Genomic DNA, 26,691 nt, shown 5'->3' with positions numbered 1-26,691 from the left:
GCTTGCAGCCTGTGGAGAGGCGCAGAGAGAAGACAGCGCGGGTCGGCGGGGAGCACAGAGGAAGCCACAGAGGCCTGAGGAACGCCGCACAGGACGCGGCCCTAACCTCACCTGTCCTCCGCGCAAGCGCCCAGCGACTCCCCCGGCGAGCGCTCCACCTCCAACAGCCGCACGCTGAGCTGCTGCCCTGCGGGGGCGGGGTGTCAGCGAGGCCACGCCCAACCCGAGCTCCGGGCACGCCCCCCGCCCCTAGAGCTCAGACCACGCCCCCGAGCTCTGACAACATCCAACCCCGTTCTCCCGAGATGAACACGCCCATCCGCCCCCTGGAGCGCGGGCCACGCCCATACCACACCCCGCGCCCGCCTCACTCTCAGCCAGCAGGTGCTCCAGGCTTCTCTCCAGGGCCTGTATCTCCTGGGTCAGCCGCTGTTCCAGCATCTGTGAGGTCAGAGGCCCCTGGCCTGTCCATCTGTCCGGCTACACCGACCGCCCTCCCCCTTTGCGCTTCAGGCAATTTGCACTACATCAGCTCATTCATTCAATTATGAACGCATGCACGGCTTCCGCTGCAGAAGGAGGCCCTATGAACAGCTCAGATTTCACCTCTTCCCACTGTCCTCAGCCAATATTCCCAGTTACGCTCGGGCAGCTTCTGGGGAAATGCTGAAGCCACACACCGCACCCACAAGGCACAGCTTCGCCCCTCTACTCACGTGTCACCCGCTCCTGGCCTGCCCCACGGGTCACACCATCTGCCTAGCCTTTCTCGGTTAGCGTCTGGGTTTGCCTCCCCGTTGCCTCCCCGTGTGTGTGTGTGTGTGTGTGTGTGTGTGTGTAACAGCTGTGCCCTGCCCTGAGGGTCACTGTTGCCTCTCCCTGCTACAGCGCTGCCCGCTGCAAATGCCACAGTTGGAGCAAGGCTTTCCCACAGCTCCATCTTCAGCAAGCTGGGGGGAGGTGGGGTGCCCTGATTCAAAACCAAAGGTAGCAGGAAGAAAGGAGCCCCAGCTCTCCACAGTGCTGGGCCTGAGCAGCGGGCACGTAGAAGCCGGGCTCACCTGTAACTCCCAGAGGTCCTTGTGCTGGTACATCAGATCCTCCAGCTGCTCTCCCATATCCAACCTGGGGCCCACATCCAAGAACAAGACATCACAGTTTAGAGCCGATACCCAGCCCCCCAGAGCCTCTGGATCTGGGGTTCCTCATTCGTGCTCCCTCCTTCCCACAAGCTGTGCAGCCCACTCCCACGCTCCCCCCAGAGGCCCACCACACCCAGGCTTGGGGGGTGTCCCAGCATCCTCTCTATGGGTCTCTGCCAGCTGAGCGTTCTGGTCAGGGAGGTGCTCTGCATTGTTCTGCACCAAGTGCTTCCTGGGGAGGGAAAGACCACCCTCAGGCACACCCTGATGCGCCCTGAGTCTCCAGTGGGAGTGGAGGTTGGCGCTCTGCTCACAATCTTCATCCATCACCTTTCTTCAGGTGAGTGTGAACCTGTCAAGTTGTCTACTCTATCCATTTCATGCCTTACCAAGAAAACTTCCTAAGAGGTGTGATTTTTTTTTTCATCATGGATTCTACAGCCATGATCTGAAGGCTAGATATAATCCACCCATGGTTCTCAGTTTCCTCGCACATAAAATGGTATAGCAACGGGAGGGTGACATTAACTCCTATGAGGGTCATTGTGAGAGCAAGTAAATACATGAACACAAACATCCATCAGAGCATGCATGTGTCATGGTTAATCATGTACACACAGTCACTACCTCTCATCAAAGTTCTCCACACAAAGTCAGGCAGCATGAGAACATCAGCCTCTGGCCCCAGAAATGTGCTAAGCAAAGACTCAAAGGATGAAGAGAAGGGTGGACAGACAGTGAAAAGAACAGTTGATTGGATGAGTGATTGGCTAGAGGAATGATGGCTGAGTAGAGATGATGGTTGGATGGAAAAACAATGGAAGGACTTTAAGAAGGATGGTCACCTGTCTGAATGGATGGTTAGGGAAAAAATAAGAAAGAATGGCTTACTAACAGCAAAAAGAAGAAAGATGGGAGAAAAGATGAATGCACGGTTCGATAGATGCAAAGTTGAAGACACGGCTAACTTTGCTGGTGACTTAGTCGCATAGTTGAGCAGATACAGGGGTAGGTGAATGGGTGTAGATGAATGGGAAAGTTAGCGGATGACTGAACCTAAACTAGAGGGATAGATGGAGGGCTCAGAGAAGCTGATAGTCAGTGGGGAAAGATGACATAATAATGATCAGCAGTGAGTGACGATGCTCTTGCGTGAATCTTACCACCACCTAAAATCAGAGGCAACTGGACAAGTGCCTGGCCAGAAAAGAAGATGAGGAGTGTGTGTCCTACCGAGATGCTTTCTCCTCTGCTGGAGGGGGAGGTGGGGGAGAGCCTGGGAAGGGCCTCTTACCACTGAGCCTTGCTTTTCTTTTTGTGCCAGTGATCTTGCAGGATCTTCAGTGCCTCTGTGGAGAGAAGGAAACCAAGGAGGTGCCGTGAGGAGCTCTTGATGAGACAAGGTGTGGGCAAAGAAAGGAGCCCTACATTGCAATGGGTAGTGGAGTGCCCTGGGAGAGTTGGGTGTCTCCTGGAAATGAACAAGCAGCTGAAGGAGAGGTAAGACAACCCCCCCCACACACACACACAGACAGGAGCTCAGGTTTCAGGGCTTCTCATGTGGCTGCTCAGGAAGACTGGGTTCCCCTGTGAGGCACAGGGTAGGATACAGGAAGTGGCAAATACCTTGTTTCTTTCTCAAGACCTCCTCCAGGTGTGCTTCCTCTCCATTCACTGGAAAACACAGTGGCACATTCAGCCCCCAGGGACTTGATGGAAGGGGTCCAAGTGCACACAGAATGCTCTGTTCAGCCCAGGTGAAGAGACTTCATGCTAGCCCTGCCTCACCTCCCATGGGGGCCATCCTGACCCCTCCTCCCCTACCCTCCACCCTTCCCTGCCAGGAGTCAATGCCCTGAAGAATATACAAATATTATGTGGAGGAGACAACTAACACAACAACATCCCAACAAAGATAAATGCACAGCTTCTGTTAGAAGCAGCTCCTGTGTTCATCCTAGCATGGAGGCTGTCCCTTCTCTCACTGGACACAGCCACAGAACTGGTTCCCCCCCCCGCCCCGATTTCCTGGAAAGCTGAGGAATGTATTGAATTCAGGATACAAATGACAAAGTAGAATACTAATGCCCCCCAATTCTGAGCACTCATTAACACAAAGACAGACATCCCAACAAAGATGAATTTGTCTTAAAGCCCCCAAATTTTGAGTGTTCTATTTTGTCATTTGAATCCTGAGTTCCATATACTCCTCAGCTTTCCAAAAAGTCAGGGAGAAAAAAAATCAGTTCTGTGGTTGTGGATAGCCCTAGATGCTAGATGCACACATCACAGGATGTCTAAAAAGAAATGTGTCCCATTAGAGGAAATAAAGAAAAAAAATAGAGGTCTGGAAGAAAATCCAAAAGCAAGCAGGAGAGTGAGAGGGACAGAAAGAGAGTGGGACCATCAAAGCAGCCTTGTCAGGACTGCCCCACAGCAGGAGGCAGTCTGGATTGTGTGGGTTCGGAGCATTGCAGGGAGAGGGTCAGAAGAGTCCCTGCCTCTTCTGATCTCACTTACAGGAGTCTAGCTGTTGAAGCAGGATCTCCTGGAGAGTTTGGCCCTCTCCTAGTTCCTTGTTGGATGTCTGCTTTGCTGAGCCAAAGGCAAGAAGACAGAGTGAGCACAGCTTCGGCCTCACTGCTCTCTGGGGAAGGCTGACAATGTGTGTTCATCTTCTAGCAGCCTGGGTAGGGGTGGGGCTCTTGGATCTTAGAGATGAGGAGTTGGAGGCATTCAAAGTCCAGGGCCGTCCTGTTGGCCAGTCTGCAGGGTGGGGCAGGGCAGGGGGAGTCCCCAAGTTTACCTTGCTGTAGCTCATTAATACGGTTAATCAGGTCCTTGATCTGAGGCTCCAGGCTTCCCTCTGGAGAGAAGAAAAACAGATTGAGCCAGAAAAGGCAGAGGCCCTGTGGCCCAGGCAGAGGGAGGAGGGCTGTATGCTGGTACTGGGGCTCTGTCGCTGTCAACCACTTGTTATTTATTGAGCTGTGGCTTGGGGCTTCGGAGAGGCCCGGGCAGGAGTTGTATTCTTGTGGGGAGATGGATGTCCAGCGAAGAGATGGAAGTCAATCTGGGTGGCAGTGCCTGCTGCGAAGGGGAGATGGGTGTCAAAGAGCAGGAAGGTAATGGGCACCTCCTAAGACGCAAGGCGAGGGGCTGGCGTGGCTGGAGGCCAGTCTGGGCAGCTTCTTGGGTCAGAGTGGGAAGCTCACAGATCAGTGCGGGGTGTGATCACAGCAGTGACCTCCCATCTGCCCCCAGGCAGTCAGAGTTGGGCAGAACAACTGTCATCCGGGCAATGTGGAATCTGCTTGAACCGAAGGAAACTCTGCTTTATGTGGCCGGAGGCACCCTGTATATTCCCCAGCGACAGAGTTGTCACTGTAGGGAGAAGCCTTTCTCCTTGTCCCTCTCCAGATTGGTGACAGAGGTGGGACTTAAAGCCACCCCACCCCTGCTGGGTCTCACTGTCAACCCCTAAAACATTCTGGAGTTAATCAGCTCCCATCCTGCTTTTTCCCAGGTCATCAACTCTGCATACTTCTAAAGACAGAGCTCTGTCCATGGTGCCGATCATGACTGATTTTTTAAAAAAAAAAAAATCCCAGGTCTTATTTTACTGCTGATGGTCAGGGTGGGTTTCTGAGATTTGCTTCCAGCAATCTCTTTGTGAACTCTAGTGCAGGCAACCATCCCACGTGCAGCCACAGTGCGAGGGGGGGGGGAGCGTGGAGGGGGAGGTTCCCTTTTGTTTGGAGACATAGATGACAGCAGGTGAAACTGAGGAAGCTAAGCTCTAACCAACCTCCAGCACCAGCTGCACTCTGCTCCAGCCTGGAGGCCAGCCATCTCCCCAGCAAAGCCAAGGGCACGCCAAGGTCAAAGCCATCTGCATTGCCCTTTGCCATAGGAAGAAAGAATCTACATCCATGAATGTATTCTTTTTTTTTTTTTTTTTTGGTCTGTTGTGGGCCTGAACTCTGGGCCTGAGCGCTGTCCCTCAGCATTTCAGCTCAAGGCTAGCGCTCTACCACTTGAACCACAGTGCCACTTCCAGCTTTTTCTACTTATGTGGGGCTGAGGAATCAAACCAGGGCCTCATGCATGCAAGGCAAGCACTCTACCACTGACCCACCTTCCCAGCCCATGAATGTATTCTTATACAACACAAACCAAAAAAAAAAAATCTAAAAAGTTAAGAATTTAAAAACAGCAAGTCAGGAAAATGGATGATATGGTGTGTGGTGGTGGTGGTTGTGGTGTGTGTGTGTGTACATAAGAAGTCAGGGCATGCTTTTCCATCCTCTTAAACATCAGGAACCATGGGCTGTCTGTGTTTGGGCTTACAGGATGGAATTATGAGGGAGTAAAGGAAATGGGATCATTTCCCCGCGCCCCCCACCCCGCCCCCGTATATGGGTTGAGGAGGCTGGGTTTTGAGCCATTGGACCTAATACACCAGGGCAAGACACAGACACAAGACACAGGACCTTTCTGCAGCTTTTTCACAGTGGCCAGCAAGTCTTCATTCATCTTCGAAGATTTGGCCTGCCCTGTGGAGAGGAAAACCCAGATTATAGGACTCATTGGGAATGAGAAGGGACAGAGGAAAAGACCCAGGGCCACTGGAATGGCAGGAAGTCCCTATGATCTCAGTGCACACCTCTAAGCCAGAGTTCAAGCCAAGTAAAGATTTTGGTTTCCAGCCAGAGCAAGAGCCTTTAAGAACCTTCTTTTGTTCTCTGAAGTTCATGGTGTGACTGATGAATCAGGCTCCTGATCATTCAGGAGGGGTCAAAAGACAACACTCCCAGAATTTCCTTCATAAAACTCAGGGGTGCGGGGAGAGGATGCATTATTGCTGCTGTCATTACTAAAGGTCAATATGAAGTTCTTACCAATGCAATAGGGCAAAAAAGTCTTCACATCGAATGGCTATTCACAGCTACTAACATTAAAACATGAAAAAGGGCCAGATACCAGTGGCTCATGCCTATAATTCTAGCTATTCAGGAAACTGATATCTGAAGCCCAGAAAGTCCATGAGACTCTTATCTCCAATTAGTCACAGAAAATGCCAGACATGGTATTATGGCTCAAGTAGTAGAGTGCTAGCCTTTAGCAAAAGGAGCTCAGGGACAGCACCCAGGCCCAGAGTTCAAGTCCCAGGACCAGAAAAAGAAAGAAAGAAAAAGAAAAAAGAAAAAGGACAACTGGATGTTACAAACCTTTTGATGGAAGAATCTCGACACTTCTTATGAGAGGTGTCTTTTCCACACAAACACAAACACAAAAATAGAACTATGCCAGGCAGGTTCCAAAGGGCTGATGAACATGTCAAATTATGCCCCTGGAAATGCTCAGCACAGCCTGGTTTCTTCAACAAAGAAACTGCAAAGGAGAAAATGGGGGAGAGGGAGACCCTTATATTAAAAAGGGCTTCATGTCTACCTCAAGTAATTACTGTGTATAGGTCTTCTTTAAATCCTGATTGAGAACAATATGCATTTTTTAAACTAAATATACAACATAAGCCCGTGTTACTTCTAAAATTCAAACTGCAAAACACAGGAAAATCTTAAACCGTTAAAGTTAGTTATGAAAGGTCCAATGCCAACGAGCCACTCCACTCCAGTGAAAATTGGGCAGAGTACAAATGCATATAGTTGCCAAACTGACTGCAGAAGTACTTCTGTACTTATGGACTGGGAAAACCTCCCTCTACCCCAAGTTCCTCAGCTGTTTTCCTTCTAAGTAAATAGTACTGTGTTATACAATCTTGTATTTTGCACTTGACCACGTACACCAGTGACATTTTTAGTTGTTCATTTTACCAGTGACACAAGGTTCCATTGCACATATACACAATCGTTTCAAAGCAGTCTCCTCCTGGTGAACATTTGTTTCCTGTTATTTACTGTTAGAGAAAGGTTAATGATCATCAGACAGAATTTCCCTAATTGCCCCTACCTGTCTTTTGCAGCTAGCTTTTCAAACTATTTCTGAAAGAGCTCCTTCTGTGTTTTTCCTCTCTACTGCTTTTTTCCTCTTCTGGACTAATCATGAGAAGGCCATGGGTGAATGAGTACACCTTTCAAAAACCTACTATCGTGATACAAATTTTAAAAAATTCCATGTTACACAACCACCTGGGGAGTACAAGCCCCCTTTTAAACATTTTATTTTGAAATAACTTCAGATGTACACAAAAGTTGTAGAAATAGGCTACATTGCTCCCATTTGGGACAGATACTCTATCTGTCCCTAACCCCCAAGTTTCAGACATTGTGATTCACTAATAATTATTTAATTTACTAGTGTGCATTTCCTATTACAGAGGGAAATCTACCAAGCAAGAGCTGGACAAACAACAAAATCAGATTTTTAATATCACCTGCTATTAACCTGTAATCCTCAGACGACAAAAATTGCCCTCTTTTCCCCTTAGAGTTTAAAGTAACATAGATAGCACTACCCATATTTTCCTTAAGGAAAAATAAAATTATATATCACACAAAAAAATGCCTTCAGTCCTGCTCCCTTCCTCCCCCATTCCTGTACACTGTCCATAGCTGTTACGCCTTGATCATTCAGACACTTTATACTGTGTAACACTCTAAGGCTGTACTGAGTAATCTCTTTTCTTCCTTTTTTTCAATCTCAGCTAGCCTTTCACTAATAAAAATATGAGTTCTCATTCTGTGCCTGGGAAAATGATCTTATCCACTTACAATTAATTTTTTATGACTAGCACACCAGTCTAGCTCACAGGCCTTCTGCTGCAGGCACGGGGGTCCTGAAACTTGGCCATTTCTCTTGGTTCCTCCTTGTGTTTAGTCTTCCTTGACACGCCACCAACCACACCCGGTGCTCACATTTGTGAACTCTCTTGATGACCTCGCATGGTGGCTGCAGGTGTGGAGTGGCACTTCAGATACCAAAATACCCTGTCAGCCTGCCCCTAGTGAATCCTTCACTGGTCCAGTCTCAGTGAGGCAAGGGACTACCTGCTTCACCAGAGCTGGTATTATCCCTCCCTTTATACAACACCAATCTGATGGATTAGTATTGGTAATTTGATATATATTTTTTCTCTATTGCTGAGGAAAGTAATCCTAACTTTGGCTGTGAGGAATCCTCAAGGTCATCATCAAAATTTGTTTTAACATTCTTGGAGACCCATTTAATGGGATCTCTTTGTATTTCATCTGTATCATTTTTTTTGACAGTCTGTCACCTGTGGCTCTAATCTAAGACAAACTCTGGATTAAAGTGACTGCATTAGTTACACATTATGAAATTCCTGAGCATCGTCTATATACTCATCAGGCCTTGGCTGAGAAAATAGTGATCAAGTAAGTCTCTGTTCTAATAGAGCTCACATCCAAGGACTGGAAATTACACAAACAGCCCATCATTATTTGATTTTTGCATCGATAGGTCTAACCAGATGCGACCTTCCGTGTTTGTGAATATAGTGGTTTAAAGAACGTGTGGGAAGGGGGACACAAAGAGGCAGACAAGGTCCTCTGTTGAAGCACAGTGAAGCGTGCTGGGTGTTCACGCTACTTTTCCTCTACTTTGGTACACTGTGAAGCTTTCTAGAATGGAAAGAGAAGAAAACCGTAGGCTAGCGCGGCGCCCAGTGGGCCCTGCGCTGGGAGATCTTTCGGCTGGATTCTAGGCTGGGCGCCCCTCCTCGGCCCCGCTCACCTGGAGGCAAGGCCATTCTCCACGGAGATGCTGAGTGAAGCGGGGTCCAGGCTGGGGGCTGGACCACGGGGTGTGTGTGTGTGTGTGTGTGCGCGCGCGCACCCCGTGTGTGTATGCACACGCGCGCGCACCCCATCCTCCCCGGCTGAAAGCGAGGCACGCGGGGGGACCGGCGTAGGCCGTGGGTCCCGGGAGCCCCCCCTCGAGTCCGTCCGGGCCACATCACAAGGTGCTTCTCATTTATTTCCACCTCGTGGAACGGTTAAAAGTGTTGATATTAAAACGCTTAGAAACTTATTTAAAGAAACAACAACGCCCTCCCTCCCCTCTGCCGGGAGAGGGGCGCAGCCCACTGTCCCCCGGTACCTGCGGCCGCCGCCTCCTCCGTGGACGCCTCCTCCGGGGATTCCCGCCACTTTCCCTCCGAAGGCTCCGGCTTCCCCGCCGTTTTCCAGCAGGGGGTTTGCGCAGGAGCGCTGGTGGGGCACGTGACGGTGGGAGGCAGCGCGCATGCGTGCTAGGCTCACGTAGTCCAGAAATACCAGCGTCCAGGAAACCGGATGCTCTGCTCTGAGCAGGCGCAGAACATCCCACGCCCTGGCTGACCTTACACGCGCGTACGCGCACGCGCCATTGACCATATGAACAAGGGCAGTGGTAGGGTATGGAGCGGCGGGGGGGTGAGAGTCAGGCGCACACACACACCAGTCTAGGGAGGCCTCACCCTCTTTAGACTGCTTATTTTGTTGTAGGCTAAGTTGGGGACAATGTGAATGAACCATGTGGTACTTGAGAGTTTCAACCCTTTCTGTTTATAAATCTTCTTTAAGGAGCCTAGAAGAAAAAGTCACTTCGGTTTCACGGGGAAGAAGGGCTTTACAAGCTACGTACACCTCTCTACTTTGTAGAGTCCAGATCTCAGCCACTGTAGGGAGAAGCCATGTGCTCTGTGTCCTAGTGGACAGCCAGCCTCCTCCTCCAGATGATGGGGCCCAGTTTTTGTGGAAGGGTAAAAAATGAACTGAAATACAGGGAGGGCAAGGAATAACTTGGTGGGGCTTGGAGTTTAGGCCTTTTGTGTCATTTTCTCTTTAAAATACTCTCAGGCCTCTGTTCTCCCCCTTCTAGAACCTCTGTGGATCACCCTCGGAGTCCCAGACTTCTGAAGCATGATGGAGGGGAAGCCCTTGGCAGGCTAGAGTAACATCCAAGTCCAGCATGTCCAGAAGAGGGAGGGGAAAAGGACTGAAGGCTTTCCCAGAGGTGCAGATACATGAAGGGTGGGAGAAGGCAGGCAGCCTGTGCCCCTGGCTGCTGCTGCCCATCTCCCAAGTGTGGGGACATCCTCAGGTTTGTCCCCAACTGTCCATGGAGATAGGGACTAGTCACAGATGGATCCCCATCCACATTTCCAGGGCGGAGACAGAAGGTAACAGACAAAAATGGTCGCTCCCAACAGTCTGGGAGCTCCATCATTTAGAGTCCCGTGAAGAAGCCATTGTGGGGAGCTTGGTCTGCAGACGGGGCTGGAGGTGTGGAGTATTTGGGTGGGTAACGAATGAAGAGCCTGTCTTCCTCTTTCCTCACCCAGCGCAGCAGTTTAGTCACAACCAAGATGGCACCTGCCTTGGTCACCAAGGGGCTGAGGCATGTATAAAGCTCGAATTTGGAAGTCACCTGGAGGGATTGGGAGGAGACAGAATCAGATGGGCTAGAGTGAGCCATGAACAGTCCTGTCCCCTGAAACCCAGTCCTAGGTTTGCATCCTGAAGCTTGGGAGATGAAGATGGCATCAACTCCGACCTGGGGCTGAATGGACTCTCAACTAAGGCAGGTTAGTAGGTAATATTGTGGCAAGAGTAAGCCAGGGGGCTGGGAATGTGGCTTAGTGGTAGAGTGCTTGCCTAGCATGCATGAAGCCCTGGGTTTGATTCTTCAGTACCACATACACAGAAAAGGCTAGAAGTGGTGCTGTGTTTCAAGTGATAGAACACTAGCCTTGAGCACAGAGAGGCTCAGGGACAGAGCCCAGGCTCCGAGTTCAAGCCCCAGGACTGGAAAAAAGAAAACAAATTTAAAAAACAGAGTAAGCTAGGTGCTATATGTTACTATTGAGAGCCCTTGGTTTGCTTATCTGTGAGAAAGGGATAAAAGTCATAGAGCTGCACAGTGAGTGAGCAATTCCTGCTCTACACATCTCAGTTTTCATTATTTATAGCCAAGGAGTAATCTAAGAGGAACACAAGTTCTATCTTCACAACAACTTGAAAGACCTGATTCCATGGGTCAGCAGTACTTTTCCCCTGCCCCTATTCACCTGCCGCCCTTCTCTCCTGCTGCAGCTCATCCTCACCATGCTGTCCCTCAACACAGGGGGCCTTGGCAATTCTGGCAGCATTGGCAGAGTCCTTTCCCTTTGCTAGGTGTCCTCTTCCTGCAGATAACCATGTGGCCGGCTACCTCTTTTCTCCACTTGGAGGCCCGCCCATTACGGAGATCTCTCCTGACCACCTGACTTATTATTTTGCTCTCTGAATGTTATTCTCTACTAAAAAGCATGCAGATTTCTTGGAAAAACGGCAGAGTCTAGGACTGCATGTAAGCTAACAGGAATGCGTTAAGAGAGACACAGGTCTCATTTTGGCTAATGCAGGACTCCCACTAGCTAAATCAGAGACAAATTCAGCACCAAAATACATGTTAGAAAAGATATTCTAGCCCGCTAAATTAAGCACAAATCCATGAAACCACATTTATATAGCATGAAAATCTTAACAAATAAACAGAAGAAGGAAAATTCTTCCTTCTTAGAATCTCAAAGTATAAAATGAGAAAGGAGGGTGGAGTTAGAAAGCAACATTGGGGGAAACATGAGACTATTAACCGTTTCAAGTCCAAGTAAGTAATGGCTGTTACAATGAGTGAGTGAAAAGAATGATGAAAGACATGACATTGGTATAGTAATCATAACTGACAAGCATGTACTAATTACAAGGAGGAAAATACTAACTTTGCAGTGGAGAAATGTGAAGCATACCACCTTGACAAAGTGGCCAGGCCTGACATCATCCACAGGACACACTGACATAATATATCATCCACAGGACATACTGACGTCATATGCTCTCAACAAGATGTATAGAAAGGCACACATCACTTTGGGGTGATTTCTGCCGAAAGGCAGATCTCAATAAGATCATGACATACTATGAGAAAAACACCACTGAGGGGTACTCTACAAACTGACTTTCATCAGTTCCAATGCCATAAGACAAAAAGACTGGGAACTGTTCCAGAATAAATGAGACAAGGGAGGCACCATAAGTAAATCCCCGTATGTGATCCCAGGATCACATTCTGGACCATTAAAATGACACAAATGGTCAGTTGTGGAATGTAAATGAAGTGTATAGATTGACTGTGAACTGCAGCCATGGGAATTTCCTGGTTGGGTAAGTTACTGTGATTTTGTAAGATGTTGACTTTTGGAGAAATGAAGTGAAAGGGCCTCTTCGTGTTAATTTTTGAAAACTAGACCGGCAACTTCTTAAGTGGAAAATTACTTGAAGTGAAAGTTTTAAAAATCAAAATAAAATCCCCAGCCTAAAACAAGCCCCCCGCCCCTCCACAAATGTACAATGAGTTACTTAATAAACTACCAGAGACTTCGTTTCCCATGGGGTCACCTTGACTGGGCTTCCTTGGGAACTACTCTTGAACAGAGCCACAAGAGAGGCAGGCAAGAACTCAGAAAGGAAACTCCAGATAGAGGACACAACATGAGACACAACCCATAGTAGTCAAAAAGTGCTGGGTGACTCAGTCATGGACTTGAATGGGAAAATTCAAGGGATGTTTGCTAAAAGGTTTCTGCCTACTGAAGGGGGAGAAGCAAAATGAATATAGAAGCTGCACACAGCAGCAAGGTCTTAGGTGGTGGAAAGTATGTAATAGTAGGATGGTGTTGTCGGCTAAGCTTTTGCTGATGATGCTGGACTGGACACTAGACCAGTAAAATGACCATGGTCATGGAGCAGTTGGTGGAATCTGAAAGGATGTATTACAGGGAAAGTGGGGAATGCATCATGTGAGGCTCCGACTCAACTCACCCAGGCCAGCAGTGTCTCGTTCTGGGCCACGTGGTAAATGAGGCGCAGGGGTCGGGAGGAGCTGTGGAGGCGGGCGTGTAGCCGGTGGTACAGGTCAGACAGCCGCTGCCGCTCCTCCTCTTTGCTGTAGGGAGCCTCCAGCTCAGGGCTGCCATGAGGGAGGGAGGAAGAGGGCAAGGTGAGTCGGGGCCTTCTTGGCTGGCTTATCTCTTCTCCATCTACAGCTTTCAGTTAAGTAGGGGGGGAGAGGGGCTGAGGATTCTCAGCAGCATGGAGGCCAAGCTTTCCCCATGTAACAGGGGTTCCCTAAGTACTAGGCCCTTTGTGCCACTAGACTGGGACTCCTTTCCATTGGTGGTTGAACCTCCATTATCAGAGAACTATTCTTTCCCTCGGGTAAGGGTGGGGAAACCACTAGAAATCATTTGGTGCATGACAGAGCAGACACAGGATTGCTCTGTTATTTCCTGTCAGCTAACCAAGGCTATCTGCCTGTACTGATCATCCTGTATGGCCCATAACTGACATTATCAATATCCGCACGACAGTCCTTGGCAAGAAAAAGGGTTCCCAACCCCAGGACACAACTAGCTGTCTCCCATGAGACATGCCTACGAGTTAGAGGATGTCTCCCCACCTGGCCAACTGCACAGGGCCCACCTGGTAAACTGAGGCAGCTGGCGGTGGTGGTCAGGGATGTCCAGTGGCTTGTAGAGGAAGTGCCGGAGGCCAGGCGCCCCCACAGCCTGCACGCTGTAGGCCGGGGCACCTAACCAGTGGGTGCTGGGGTTGCTGGCAGCCTCTCCAAGGGCTCGCAGGGCCCCGAGGGCACGCATCCCGTCTTCCACCATTCGCCGGCAGGCAGCCATGGCGTGGAAGGCTTCCCGCTGGGTGCCAAGCAGAAGCAGGCAGACTGGCATAGAATCCAGGCGTGCCACATAGGCATAGAAGAAACCATCGGGGTTGAAGCGGGGCAGGCACACTGGTGCCCAGGCCTCACCAGCAGCAAAGGCTGGGGCACCCACCCAGTCAAGCAGCAACTGAAGGTCCGCGGGGTCCAGCCGGCACTCGGCCAGCACATTGCGCTCCTGAGCTGCTGTTATCAGCTGGCCACCAACTGCCAACACTGACAGGGCCAGGCCCGGTGTTGTGCAACGCCGCAGCAGTGTGCCCAGTGCTTCCCGCAGCGGCCGGGCCAGGGGCACACAGCGCACAGCACCCAGGAGCAGGGCGCCTGGATCTCGCTCTACGCTGTCCAGAAGCCGGTCCAGGGTGCGCTCTGAGCCTGCCAGCAGGCGGCGGAGATCGTAGTTCTGCTTGTGCGCGAAGATGCGAGCCACACTTGCTCGTGTCAATGTGCTCACAATCTGTGCGTGCACAGCCAGCAGCTCCCCCCGCAGCTGTGCTGCTGACTGTGAAGTCCGAGACACGGCCACCAGCAGCAGTGGGCCCTGCTGTAGGAACACCAACTTGTGGTCCTCTGGGGGAGGGAAGGAGCAGGTCAGGGGAGAGACAGATCAGGAAAGGCCTATGGCGGGGAGAGGGGCGCTTCAGTGAAGACCCCTGGCAGACTGCCTACTCACTCCAGCTCACCTCTGGTGGCCGGACAGTGGCTCAGGTAGGCAGGCAGATCTAGCCACAGCTCGTTAGACAGATGCCCAGCCCTCGCAGACACATTCCCAGTCACACCCCCCACCCTTCACTTACCGGCATAGATGGCACGGATGGCATCTCCGGCGCTCTGCACAAAGGACACCAGGGCTGTCATCACCCCCATGGTGGCTGACAAGGCCTCCACGCTGCCGTAGCGTGAGTAGATCGGCTTGCCAGCCTCGCTCAGTACAAACACGTGCTTCCGTTGGCAGCGCCAGTCCTCGTCACTGGGGTCCCCGCCCTGGCCTCCAGAGCCGATGTCAGGGCCGTGAATGGGAACCCTGTCGGAGGCCGCAGTCCTTTCTGGCTCAAAGGTGTCTGCCGGGGCCTCCGACATGGGCAGTGGCGACAGGAGGTTGGACAGCTCATCCTTGGCCTCGGACTCTGAAAGGCAAGTCATCTGCAGGTGGATTCCCACTGACCCCATGTTCCCCCGAATCCATCAATTGTTTCCAGCCCCCCACCAACTTCAGCCTGATGAGGGGTATCTCCCTTGACACTTAGTGGGCTGTGACTCCCAGCAATTGATGACTGGGACCCTGGAAATGATGTCTACTCGCACTGAAGGTTCCAGTGGCCAAGTGACCCAATATGCTGTCACTGGCACTCACTGTCACTCACCGCTGTGTCTCAATCTAACTATTCCCTTGGCAACAATGGCTACTCCCAAGTCTTCAAAGCGTTCCATGGCTTCTGATTGAACATGGATTCCTTTGCCTTCAATAGTCCCCTTGATCCCCTATCTCCTGATACCTATACCACTGACTACTATGACTATCTCTCTCTATATCATTTCCCCAACTTCTGATTTCCCTAACCCCTTTATTCCCACTGATGTCCACTGATCGCTAATGAGTCTCCTCCCACTGACTCTTGCAGTCAAGCATTTATATATTTTCAGTGATGTTAGTTCTCTTGATGTCACCCAGATCGTCGAGTCCCCCCCATCCCCAGTCACTGAACCCTATTTGCTTCCACAGATACATTATAACATCCCAACCAAACCCATATGAATGACTTTCACTGACTGCCCCATCTACAAATTAGCTAACACCATTATCTACCCTTTCTTCTACTAATGACAACCATGAACTTCCACTAACACACAGGGCTATGATGACCTCCACTGCCCTTCTCCATGACTGTCAGTAGCTTTCATACAACCCACTGCTTCAAAGATTCCCACCGCTTCTTCCCCTTACACTACCATTTATTCCTACTGATGTTTACTGCCTCATCAAGAGCCGTCATTTATTATCCATTAGAAGCTATGTTGCTGTAATTTGCCCAGGAAATCCCAATGACCTCATATTCTCTCAATGTTATTCACGGACAACTCCTGTTACAAAAACAAAACAAAACAAATAACAACAACAAAAAACCCCAACTACCTCCCCTCAGTCATTGCCTTTACCTGTCAATTCCCAAGTCTTGAAAGAGCTTCCCATTTGCTCTCAGTGATGCCTACTAATCCTTTCCAATGGTCCCATCAACATCCACTGATTCCAAAATAATAAATGAGCAAGGATTCTCAATCACTCCCATCAACTTCCCCAAAGACAACTGGTACGTATCCACTAAGCAGGTCAAATCTTCCCCTACTGATCATCTGATTCTCCAAATATCCTTTTAATTCTCCTGTCCTATCAATCACCATAAACTCCCGCTAACACTTGCCCCCCCCCCAGTATCTCCGATGATGTAAACTATGAATGGTCCCTGACCTCCAGGGGTCCCTTTTCCCGATGCAATGACTTAACTTCCTATTTCTCCCTATCACTTCATTAATGAATAGTCCCTCTTCTGTCCCCATTCTTTTACTCATTCACTGATCCAAGCAGGACCATGGCACTGTGTAGGGGAGTGAACATCGACTGACAACACTTTGATTTTCTTCTCTCCCCTTTTCGTCTCTCAGTGAGTCTACCCAGCTGCGGTCCAAGCTCCTTCCTTCAGCGCCTGAGGCTCCTCACTGGTCTCCCACGAACTCCCCACCTCGCCTAACAATGACAACCCCCAGGGGTTGCTCCTAGGACCCCCGCTGTGTGTGTGTGAGGGTGGGGGGTGTGGAGGGGGCTGTACCTGGCTCCCCCGGGGCCGGGTCTCCAGGATCGGGTGGGCCCGGGTGATCCCCGGCAGCGTTCCCGGTCTCCTCACTGGGGCCCCGCGTGTCCTCCACGTCCCCGGCGCCCCCGGGGCCCGGGACAGCAGTGTCTCCTCCGGCCTCCATCTGCACATCCCTGCAGGGGTTGAGGGGCAGCAAAAGAAACTTCTTAAGACGCTTTTACAGGGGACCCCCGCCCATCACACGCGTCCCCAGCGCAGGCTCTCCCCAGACAGTGGGACCTTCGCAATAACCCGCACCCCGGACACGCGGGGGCTCCGGGCGCGCCGCGGCTCACAGATGAAGACACACAAACACCTGTGTCCACCCCGAATCTCCACCGGCCGGCCACCGGTACTTCCCGGAGCCGCACCTGCTCCACACTTCCGGGTCCTGCTGGGAATTTGCCACACTTCCGGCTGGGACGCCGCACGCCGCAAGCACTTCCGGCGGCGAGGGAGCGTTCTATGCTCGCGGGGGCGCCCGCCGCCCGCCGCGGCCCGTCCCTCCCCGTGTCTCTCCTGGCTCCGCGTCGGAGCTGACCCGGTACCCGACGATTTTCGTCAGCAGCCACTTCCCGCCGAAGCCGCCGCAGACGTGAAGCGGACCGAGCGCGACCCGCTTCGCGCCGAGGGCTGCTGGCGTGCGGGGGCGTGGCCCGCGCTCAGCCAATCCCGGAGTCGAGAGGGAGGGCCCACCCCCTTTTTGGACCAATCAGGAGGAATCCGTCCGCTTTCCCCCCCCCGCCCAGTTTGTACCTTCCTTGTGCTTGGGCTGCTGTTTGCACCCGCCCACCGCTTGACTGACGTTTCCCTGGTCAGAACCACAGGTCTCAGTCTGTTCTTTGCACAGGAGGATTTTGCAGCCTTAATCGATAGGTCTGTAGCACCCGCAAGTGTGCTCCCTCGGACCTGAGACCCCTTCTCAACCCCCGAGAAGTGCTGGGATTCGTGGGGGTGGAAGCTTGATGGGCAGTCACCGCTTCCAATCGGAATGCCGCGCGCAGACTGGCCAGCCAATAGGACTCCGATCCTCCAGTAAGAGGCGGGCTTCTCGGAGCTGGGAATTATTCGTAGGTTTCTGCCCTTAGCCGAAGGGCTGCTCAGGATCCACTCTACAAAGAGAAACTCAGTGGTGGAACGAGACCGTGCTTTCCCTCGGAAGAATGCTCTCCTCCCTTCCTCCCCGTTCCCTCTCATCTCAAGTTCTGTCTCTGCATCTGTGGTCACCGCTGGCTTCCCCCTTTCCGGATGAATGGCACCACCCCTGCCCCTGTCGGGAGAAGCCCCCTAGGTTGGGCCTAGGACTCCATCCTCCACCCAATTCCCCAGCGCTCCTGGGCTGGCGGGGACATCGGTCCCGCCAGCCAGCCTCTCCTGGATGGTAAGTTTGGAGGAGTCGAGCGGACTCCCCGGACAGGACCCCTCACCCCCAGGGCTCGGGGCCCCCACTTCACGAGCGTGACAGTGACAGCACATTGTAGACCCCGCTGGCCTCACAGGATTCGCCTGACTCGATGGTGCTGCCAAGTAGAAGCCCCCGTTCTTGTATTCATGATCAGAGAAAACCCACTTCAAGGTAAGGGAGAGGGAAGTGGGTTACGTCACGACGGCTTAAAAGTCAAGAACACGTTTCCGTCCAGAAGACGCGGCAGTTCCAAATGTGCGCACATTGACACACGAAACTTCCAGGCACATCCCCACGCAGGAAAACGACCACGAGGATCACACTTCGGGCATCTAACTCCAGCTCCACCGTTAAGCCAAGCGTGACTGTAGGCCCGTAATTCCAGCTGAAGGAATATAAGTAGGACAGAAGTCAGGCAAGCCCTGAGCAAAAAAAACTCAAGACCCCAAGTTAACATAATAATAATAATGATAATAATAATAATACACAGTGTAAAAGGCTGGAGTCGCAACTTAAGTGGCAGAGCGCAAGCTCAAGGCCCTGATTTCAAACCCAGGTGCCACCAAAACCAAACCAAACCGAAACAACAACAACGAAACCCCAACAAAGTATATCACTCTTAATTTGGCAAAACTCAGGAGAAAATATGGAAGTCATAATACAAGGTGCAACAATTAGCAGTGCCTGTAAACAGAAAGAAATATGGGTGCAGCAGATATGTGCAGATATTTAATTGATTTAAGACATTTGTGAAAACATTATAACCAGCTACACTCAACAAATGGGACCATGAAACTTTTTTTTTTTTAAAGTAAATCAGAATACGTTTCCTGATTACAACAGAATGAAAATAGAAACTGTTAGCCAAAGCTGTCTGGGAATGGTTCCAATTTTATAAACTAATCCAATCTTCTGCATACTAACCCACAAATTATGTAATAAATCCCATGATATATTAGTATCATTGATTGTATGAACATGAAAGCACAACAAATAAAAATTGCAGAGCCTAAACTGGTGTTCATCTAAGGTCTTAGAGTCAGCTTGCTGACTTGTGTCCCTACCTGTTTACAAAAATCTGTTAAGTTTCTATTTCCCCAATGTTGTATTGTTTTCCTGGAGTGACATACAAATTCCCACCCCAGTTACAACAGCCTCACTAGACTCCTTCTCAGAATGTGACTCTCCTCCCAATTCCTGTGGTCCACATAACACCTTCATAACACCTCTGCTTGTAACTGACCCCACCCCCAAATTCCCATAGTCTACACAATGACCCATGGGACTGCCCTAGTGACCTATGGGACTGTCTTCTGAAATTGTGTTTAAATCCACACCTGTCCATGGCTGCTGCCTCCATTCCTGCTTGAAGCAGCCTGGCAGGTCTGTCCCCCCCCCCCCATAAAGCTTTGAGTTTGTATTGGTTGCTCTCGCTCGCCACTCATTTTTTACAGCTCATAAGTAAGTTTATAGTTCTATACATGCCAGGTCGATATGATGAAATGTCCTTCATCACCAATGAAGCTGGAAAATGAAGAGAAATTACACTTGAAGCAAGTAAGAAATACGGGAATAATAAAGATAGGAATAGAATCCAGTAAAAGGAAACATACAGCTAAGAGATACAATCAGCCTAAAATACTTAACGTTTTTGCAAAGGTCAGGAAAATAACTAAGATTTGTACTTAAATGATAAAACAGAGGAGAAAGATTACCAGCATCAGAATCGAAAGAGGAAGCATTGTTAGAGATCCTAGAGACAAGACATTCCAATGGTAGGCGAACCTTGATGTCATATTTCATTAGTGCTAGTACTGGGGCTTGAACTCAGGACCTGGGTACTGTTTCTTGAAGTTTTCACTCAGACTGGTGTGCTGTCACTTGAGCCACAGCTCCACTTAGGGCTTTTTTGGTATTTAATTGAAGGTCAGAGTCTCATGGGCTTTCCTGTCTGGGCTGGCTTTGAAACATGATCCTCAGATCTTAGTCTCCTGAGTAGCTAGGATTACAGGTGTGAGATGCCAGCTTCCGATTTGGGATGCCATACTTTTCTCTGGCTTTCAGTTAATTTGTAGGTCCAAGCCAGAAATCAGTGCTTCCTTAGCAAAAGCAGCTTTGAAACACCTGTTAACAGGGACCAGCCGAGGACCTGAAAGCTCTGGAGAATTTGCTTTTGTTCTCAGCCGAGAGGCAACTTGGGGGGCATGCCTCAGTAAGTTGAAGAAAATGCCTAGGAGCCTTTGTGATGCCCATACACAGAAAATGGAAGGATAAGGTCTTTTACACACATAAAGATGATCGTCTTTCTCACCAACAACCAGTAGATGGCAGACAAAACCATGTTTCGTTTGGTTTTTCTATGTGTGTGTGTTTTGATAGGGTGACAGGTAGGTGCTTTAAACATTTCGGACTTGTGAGAACCTACAGACTTTCTGAGATCAGCTTGGCCCAATGTAGTATCTGAAACGCTGGTTGGAACATAATACAATGTCCACATTTAGCGAGCCATTACATGGGCCAGGCATGGGGGAAATCATACCTGTAATCCAGGTTATTCAGAAGGAATAAGTAGGAGGATCCAAACTTGAGACCCTATTGGAAAATAAAGTTTAAAGAGTTGGAGGCTTGGGTCAAGTGGCACTTGCCTAGCAAGGACCAGATCTTGAGTTGAAACCCCAGGGTCATTTGAAAACAAAACAGCAACAATAACATCAAAGGACAAAAAAAAAGAGAGAGAGAGAGAATAATTAACTCTCATCCCAAATCTCAGCATGTACCTGATGATGATTTTTGTTGTATTGTTTCTGGCATTACCAAAGATCAAATCAGGGCCTTCTGTGTGCCAGGCACATGCTGTACTGCTGAGCTACACCTTCAGTCCCCCTTCTTTTCCTAGTTTATCTTTGAGTAGATCTTACTCAGGGAGAAAGGGGTGGGCGGAGCTATCTGCAGCCCACCTGGATAGACTCTGTGGAATATTTCCACTGACCTCCTTCTTTCTGAGGAAGATCACTCACAGCCAGACTTGGCTGAGTGAGCTGTAATTTCCATCCTGCCTTCTGAAAGTTGCTGTTCCTCTTTCACCCATGGAACCCTCCTGACCAATCCCATCCTTGTCTGGACTCAGAAGGAAGACCTGAACTACCCAATCAGAGTAACCCAGCTAGGCCACAGTGATTGGTTCTGGCAAGGACATGTGATCCTGGGTGGACCAATAGGAGACTTCCTTGGGAGTTTTTTTTTTTAATGCATGAGAAATGAAAAGGCTAACTCTTTAGCCGGGGAACTAATGGATGCCAACCTAGCTGATTCAAACAGAGGAAGACTGTAGGAGGAATGGTGCCAGAAGGGCTGTGAGCTGAAGACACCAAGAGCCCCAAAGCACTGAGTCTGACATGTCAGCATGAAAACCAGGTGTAGTTCTACATCTCTATTTCTGTGTCTCTATGATTTTCTTTCTGCTTAAGGACAAAGAGTCTCTCAAGTCTCTTGTATACTTTTGAGCTGCTGTACTGTACTTCTAACCCCACACCCTGGCCTGTGCGCTTCCGCTGCGACACTTGCTGAGCCATTTCAACATTCTGTCAATGATAGATTATTTTATTTACGAAGATCTTCAAAGAAGATGGCCACAAATCTACAGAATATCACCGTTTATCCCTTCAAAGTAGCTTCTGTAGTTGGTGCTGCCACCATCAATATTGGGTGTCGCTTCAAGAAATAATTGATATGTTTAGGAATATTGTATTAATATTGTCTACTTTTTTCCCTCAGGAAACAAGATCTATCTATCTATCTATCTATCTATCTATCTATCTATCTATCTATCTATCTATCTATCTATCTATCTATCTATCTTTATACTGGCACTGGAACTTGAACTCTGGTACTTTACCATTTGAGCCCCAACTCTACTCCCAGCTTTTTGCTGATTAATTGGAGTCTCATAGACTTTCCTGTCTGGGCTGGTGTCGAATCATAATCCTCAAATCTCAGCCTCCTGAGTAGCTAGGATTACAGGCACGAGCCACCAAAGTTCAGCTACGAAATTATTTTATCAGGATAATTGCTTAAACTTGAGGGAGGAGAAGTCAACAAAAACATTTCAAGCCACATGTATTAGGTATTTCTTGCACAGGTAGAAAAATATGTTTATCTATAATGGACTCTCCATCATACCATGTACTCTATTGTCTTCCAGCTAATGTCTGGCCCTTTTTAATTGTATCGGATTCTGACAATTTAAATTCCATGTTATGTTCACCTCATTGGCTTCTAGAAATGGATTTAAGAATCAGACTTTAGAGGTTCTTTACCAGTCACAGGAGGCTACTCTTATTTATTAGAAAAGGCTGCAGCAGCACCTTCAATATAACCTGTTAATTTCAAGGGACTTTGAAAACTGGCTGTAGTCCACATCTTTCGCATTAGGAAACATCTGTGCCTTTTGAGATAGAGGGCTCTTTTTCCTTTTCTTTCCCCCCTTCTTTACTTTTACTATTATTATTTTTTTGTCTCTAAAAATCATGCAATGCTATTCTTCCAGGTACTTTCACAATACACAGCCCACTTTAGTTGTATATAATGAACGTGGTCTCTAGCTGCTTGGTTGGAGACAATGTAATTTTATTTTTAGCCCTGACTGAAAGCTTCTTGTAAGATGCACATAGGAAATGTAGGAACCTTGCTGAGCACTGGGTACTGTCCTCTAAGAGGTGCTAGTACTCCTCAGACTCCAACTATTGGTCTTCCCTCTGGCCCTCCCTTCTCTGAAGGCCCTTCCCTTTCCTCCCCTTCTCCCAAGATAATGGTAGGTGGCTGTCTAAGGTAACCCCAAAGCTGAGGGTTTTTGTTTGTTTGTTTGTTTGGTTGGTTGGTTAAGGCAAGCAGAAACCAAACAGCTAGGGTCAGGCCCCATACCCTTAGAAGACTCCAAGCTATTTCTGCTTCCACAGTCATCACTCCATTTTCATTCTCTATGCAGCCTGGCAAAGCTAAAGATGGCAAACATGGGTTGGGTGTGCTGCAGCTTTCCTCATTGTGATTTCTATCTAACCGCCCCAATGATTTGTCAAGTGCTTTATAAAGACTGTGTGGGGCTGTTTACAGAGGCTCCTTACTTTAGAGAGACCAGGAAGCTTCAGAAAGACAAATAGGCCATTTCATGCCCTGGAAGGATATCTGATTATCCAGGGAACGAGCTGGAAGAGCCAGAGAGAGAACAGAGACCGGTAGAGGAAGGAAGGGGGCAGCCTGGGGGCCTTGAAGTAGTGTGTGTGTGTGTGTGTGTGTGACATGGTGCAGTATGAAGCTTCTGAACAGGAGTCTTTTTTTTGAAGACTTTATGTTTTCTTTTTCTTTTTGCCAGTTGTGGGGCCTGAACTCTGGGCCTGGGCGCTGTCCTTCAGCTCTTCAGCTCAAGGCTAACACTCTACCACTTGAGCCACAGCACCACTTCCAGCTTTTTCTTTTTATGTGGTGCTGAGGAATCAAACCCAGGGCCTCATGCATGCAAGGCAAGCACTCTATCCATTGAGCCATATTCCCAGCCCTGGAGCTTTTATCTTAATAGCAATCAGTTGCTGTTTATAAAGCCTCTTTTTTATACTGTAAAATTAATTTATAGTAGATTCTGGGTAAGTGTATGAATTCAAATGTAATAGTAATCTCAAAAATAATCTCTTTACAGCCTACTGGTGATCAAGTTTCTCAACAGGACACACACACACACACACACACACACACACACACACTCACACAGGCAAGCACACACACTTTATGTGCCAGTATCACATGGTACCAGCATTTTACACAATTTAACTTTCCAGTCAATCAGCCCTGCCTTTTCCGAACAATATCCTACTTTGAAATCTTGGAAAATTAAAATTCAACATATGATTTGACCCTGTCTTTGAAGACCCAGTAGGTAAAGATGAGGATGATGTGTTTAAGGGGAAATAAGTTGATCACAGCTCATACCCATTTTATAAGAGATAGAGGTGAATGATAGAGAGACTAAGTAACATGCCTATGGCCACACAGCAAGTTCATGAAAAGCCACCAAGTCATCTATGAAAAACATTTGTATATATGAATGTCTATCATTACTGATGCCACATGTATCTGGAGATACAATAACAAATGAATATACAATAATAATAAATGATGTACAATAATAATAAATGAATCCCCCTGCGCTATTTTAACATCATTGGAGGATAGAATACAGTCTTTCTCCCTCTTGATGACATAGAATTGGAGAAGGACATGAAGAGGCTCTGGTGACACTAAGGGAATCAGCAAGTGGCCCTGATCTATTTGTTTTATACTCTTGTAGGCAAGGGCTGGTTAGACTCATGTGGTTAGACTCATGACTTACATCTTAAGCATATTCCTATGCAAGGAGATGGATTGTGTTGGGGCCATTGTTTGGGTTGTTAATCTGCAAGTAAATTGCAGCTATATGTCGGTCTGGGCACCCTGATGAGTTGTCACTTGGAAAAGAAGGCACAGGTCATAACCTGGGGCCAAGACAAAGCAGGATAATGACCGTGGAGGCTAATCCCAGAGCATTTTGAGATGTCCCCTAGGGCTTTTTTTCATATCCCAGGACCTTTCAAGGCCAGTGGAGTAGTCATGAGATTATTGATTTTCCCTTTGGTAAATTTCTCCTGGGAACTATTGGTTTCCCTTTGGGAAAGCCTTCAGTACACTGCGAGTTTTCATTCACATAATACTATTATCATGATTAATATGACCCTGCCGGGTCCTGTTGTTCCTTCTTAATCTATTGGGATAGTTATGATACATCATTCATATGATTATACTAACAGTATAATTAAAACTAATACCATAATTAAGAACGAAGAGTTCCTTGTAAACAGGAGGATAAATCCATATTCTAATGGATACTGTGCAGTTGGAAGGAAGTGGATTCTCATTCATTAAAGCACTGCTAATTATTACTAATGTGTTAGTGATGATAAATACCAACCATAAGTAATGATAATGTACACAATACAAATACAAAACTTATTGAGTGCTTACTTGATCTCTCAAGTATTTCAAGTGTCTTTCATGTGTTAAATATTTAATCTGGGTCTTAGCCTGTCACAGTTGAAGAACTCAAGGCTGAGTCGCTCCCCTTGAGATACCACAGCCATAAATAAAAAGAACTTGGATTTTAACCCAAGTGCCAAGAGCCCAAGCTCTATGTAGTTAACTTCTATGGCAATTAAGGAATCATGTCAGTTTAATCCACATTTTCTTTTTCAATAATACGTTCTGTCAAGAAAGACGGAAAACCAAGGTCTTTTCCTAGATCCTTTCCTATTCCCTGGCTCCCATCTGGCTCTCATGGAGCTTGAACTCAGGGCCTGGGCCCTGCCCCTGAGATCTTTTGCTCAAAGCTAGTGTTCTACCACTTTGAGCTACAGCACTATTTCCAGTTTTCAGGTGGTTAATTGGAAATAAGAGATTCACGAACCTTCCTTCCTGGGCTAGCTCTGAGCCATAATCCTCAGATCTCAGCCTACTGCATAGCTAGGATTACAGGCATGAACTACTGGCACCCTGCTCTCCTGTTCCTCAGTTCTCTGCACTGTGTATGGACAGGCCTACTGTGTGCTATGACTCCACCAGATGGCTATGGGAAAGCTGACAAGTCTTACGGAAATTTAGACTCCTCCCCATGGTGGCATCTTAGTGCAATGGGGCAGTTATGAAGTGGGTGACTGCTCTGGTCCCTGCAGGGCTTGGGGGGTGCTTCTGGGTGTGGAAACATTGGAGAGGTTTATTTTGTTACTCAGTTGCATCTTGGATACCCACACATGAGGTGCCCACACCTCTTCCCATCCTCGTGAACCCTTCACGCCGAGGGGCTGGCTATGCCAACGGGAAAATGTCACTGTACGAGCTCAAATGTCAAGGTAAACCCACCAGCTCTTCTCCAGCCATATCTCCTCACCCAAACAAAAGACTCTCTACCTGCTGTCGGGGAATGAAGGGGCTGTTGGACTGGAAAAGCATGCTCAATACCAAGACGTCAAACTGCCCTCCCCGCCCTCCCCCAGCTCACAAACATACCCAAGTTCTCCTCATTTATCTATACAATTAATGGTCATGATTCACACAGTGACACCAAAGGAGGATATCATTAGGAGAGGATCACAAGGGCTCAATAGCTATGTGCATATGATCATTTAAAATGCTATTTATTGAAATGAACTCCAGGAAATGGAAATAAGGGGTTTCTTTTTGTTATTGGCTATTGTTTTTTCTTTTATTCTTGTTTGTGTATCTGTCTTTGGAGGGTAAGGGGGAGCACAGAAATAGTGGGACAAAGGGTGAACAGATGCAGCAGGGATACTCACTAGACACTATGTTGAAAATGAACTTGTGGAGTGGGGGCACTCATTAGTACTCCTTAGTACTTGTTACCTGACTTAAGTAACTGCAAACCCCTCTGTGCACCACCTTTACAATAACAACAACAAAACAACCTTTACAATAACAACAACAACAACAACCAATCAATGGTTATAGTTATAACATTCATGAG

At 48.4% G+C, this 26,691-nt stretch overlaps 2 protein-coding genes and 1 long non-coding RNA gene across 7 annotated transcripts; all 3 read right to left on the bottom strand.

Annotated features, from left to right (window-relative positions):
- Window positions 1–249: 249 nt before the first annotated feature.
- Window positions 250–9,370, bottom strand: Syce1l (synaptonemal complex central element protein 1-like). Its single transcript, XM_013012694.1, has 9 exons — window positions 9,225–9,370; window positions 6,690–6,703; window positions 5,636–5,698; window positions 3,949–4,008; window positions 3,663–3,737; window positions 2,769–2,816; window positions 2,437–2,491; window positions 1,062–1,125; window positions 250–441 (listed from the first exon to the last, which is right to left on the bottom strand). Exons 1-9 carry the CDS (start codon window positions 9,368–9,370, stop codon window positions 250–252), a joined length of 717 nt encoding a protein of 238 aa, XP_012868148.1.
- Mon1b (MON1 secretory trafficking family member B) lies at window positions 8,862–17,288 on the bottom strand. 5 transcript variants are annotated; one of them, XM_013012961.1, is made up of 6 exons: window positions 17,098–17,288; window positions 16,703–16,860; window positions 14,675–15,020; window positions 13,628–14,447; window positions 12,968–13,115; window positions 8,862–10,535 (listed from the first exon to the last, which is right to left on the bottom strand). In XM_013012961.1, the coding sequence occupies exons 2-6, from the start codon at window positions 16,856–16,858 to the stop codon at window positions 10,335–10,337; spliced, it is 1,671 nt and encodes a 556-aa protein (XP_012868415.1). In that variant the 5' UTR covers window positions 16,859–16,860; window positions 17,098–17,288; the 3' UTR covers window positions 8,862–10,334. The 5 variants fall into 5 exon arrangements, with proteins under 5 accessions (XP_012868415.1, XP_012868417.1, XP_012868414.1 ...); XM_013012963.1 differs by having other exon boundaries at window positions 14,675–15,004; XM_013012960.1 differs by having other exon boundaries at window positions 16,967–17,098.
- Window positions 17,289–18,700: 1,412 nt separating this feature from the next.
- LOC105983077 lies at window positions 18,701–21,216 on the bottom strand. The gene is made up of 3 exons (XR_001174932.1): window positions 21,149–21,216; window positions 20,671–20,723; window positions 18,701–19,655 (listed from the first exon to the last, which is right to left on the bottom strand). It is a non-coding gene; the product is annotated as an uncharacterized LOC105983077 (long non-coding RNA).
- Between the last annotated feature and the right edge of the window lie 5,475 nt (window positions 21,217–26,691).

Source organism: Dipodomys ordii, unplaced genomic scaffold (genome assembly GCF_000151885.1).
Source record: "Dipodomys ordii isolate 6190 unplaced genomic scaffold, Dord_2.0 Scaffold18, whole genome shotgun sequence".
Taxonomy (NCBI): domain Eukaryota; kingdom Metazoa; phylum Chordata; class Mammalia; order Rodentia; family Heteromyidae; genus Dipodomys; species Dipodomys ordii.
The sequence above is the reverse complement of the archived record's forward strand: the minus strand, read 5'-3'. Positions and strand labels throughout refer to the sequence as shown.

Bases quoted from the DNA above. Each gene is read 5' to 3' on its own strand.
- Mon1b (XM_013012961.1), bottom strand. From the start codon at position 16,858: ATGTGCAGATGGAGGCCGGAGGAGACACTGCTGTCCCGGGCCCCGGGG. The intron at 13,116-13,627 runs GTGGGCCCTGTG...CCCTCATGGCAG, and splicing joins CAGCTGCCTCAGTTTACCAG to CCCTGAGCTGGAGGCTCCCT. The intron at 10,536-12,967 runs GTGAGTTGAGTC...CAATCCCTCCAG, and splicing joins ACGAGACACTGCTGGCCTGG to GTGACTTCCAAATTCGAGCT.
- Syce1l (XM_013012694.1), bottom strand. From the start codon at position 9,370: ATGCGCGCTGCCTCCCACCGTCACGTGCCCCACCAGCGCTCCTGCGCA. The intron at 4,009-5,635 runs GTCCTGTGTCTT...TCTTCTCTCCAG, and splicing joins TGTGAAAAAGCTGCAGAAAG to AGGGAAGCCTGGAGCCTCAG. The intron at 2,817-3,662 runs GTAAGTGAGATC...TGTGTTTTCCAG, and splicing joins GCTTCAACAGCTAGACTCCT to TGAATGGAGAGGAAGCACAC.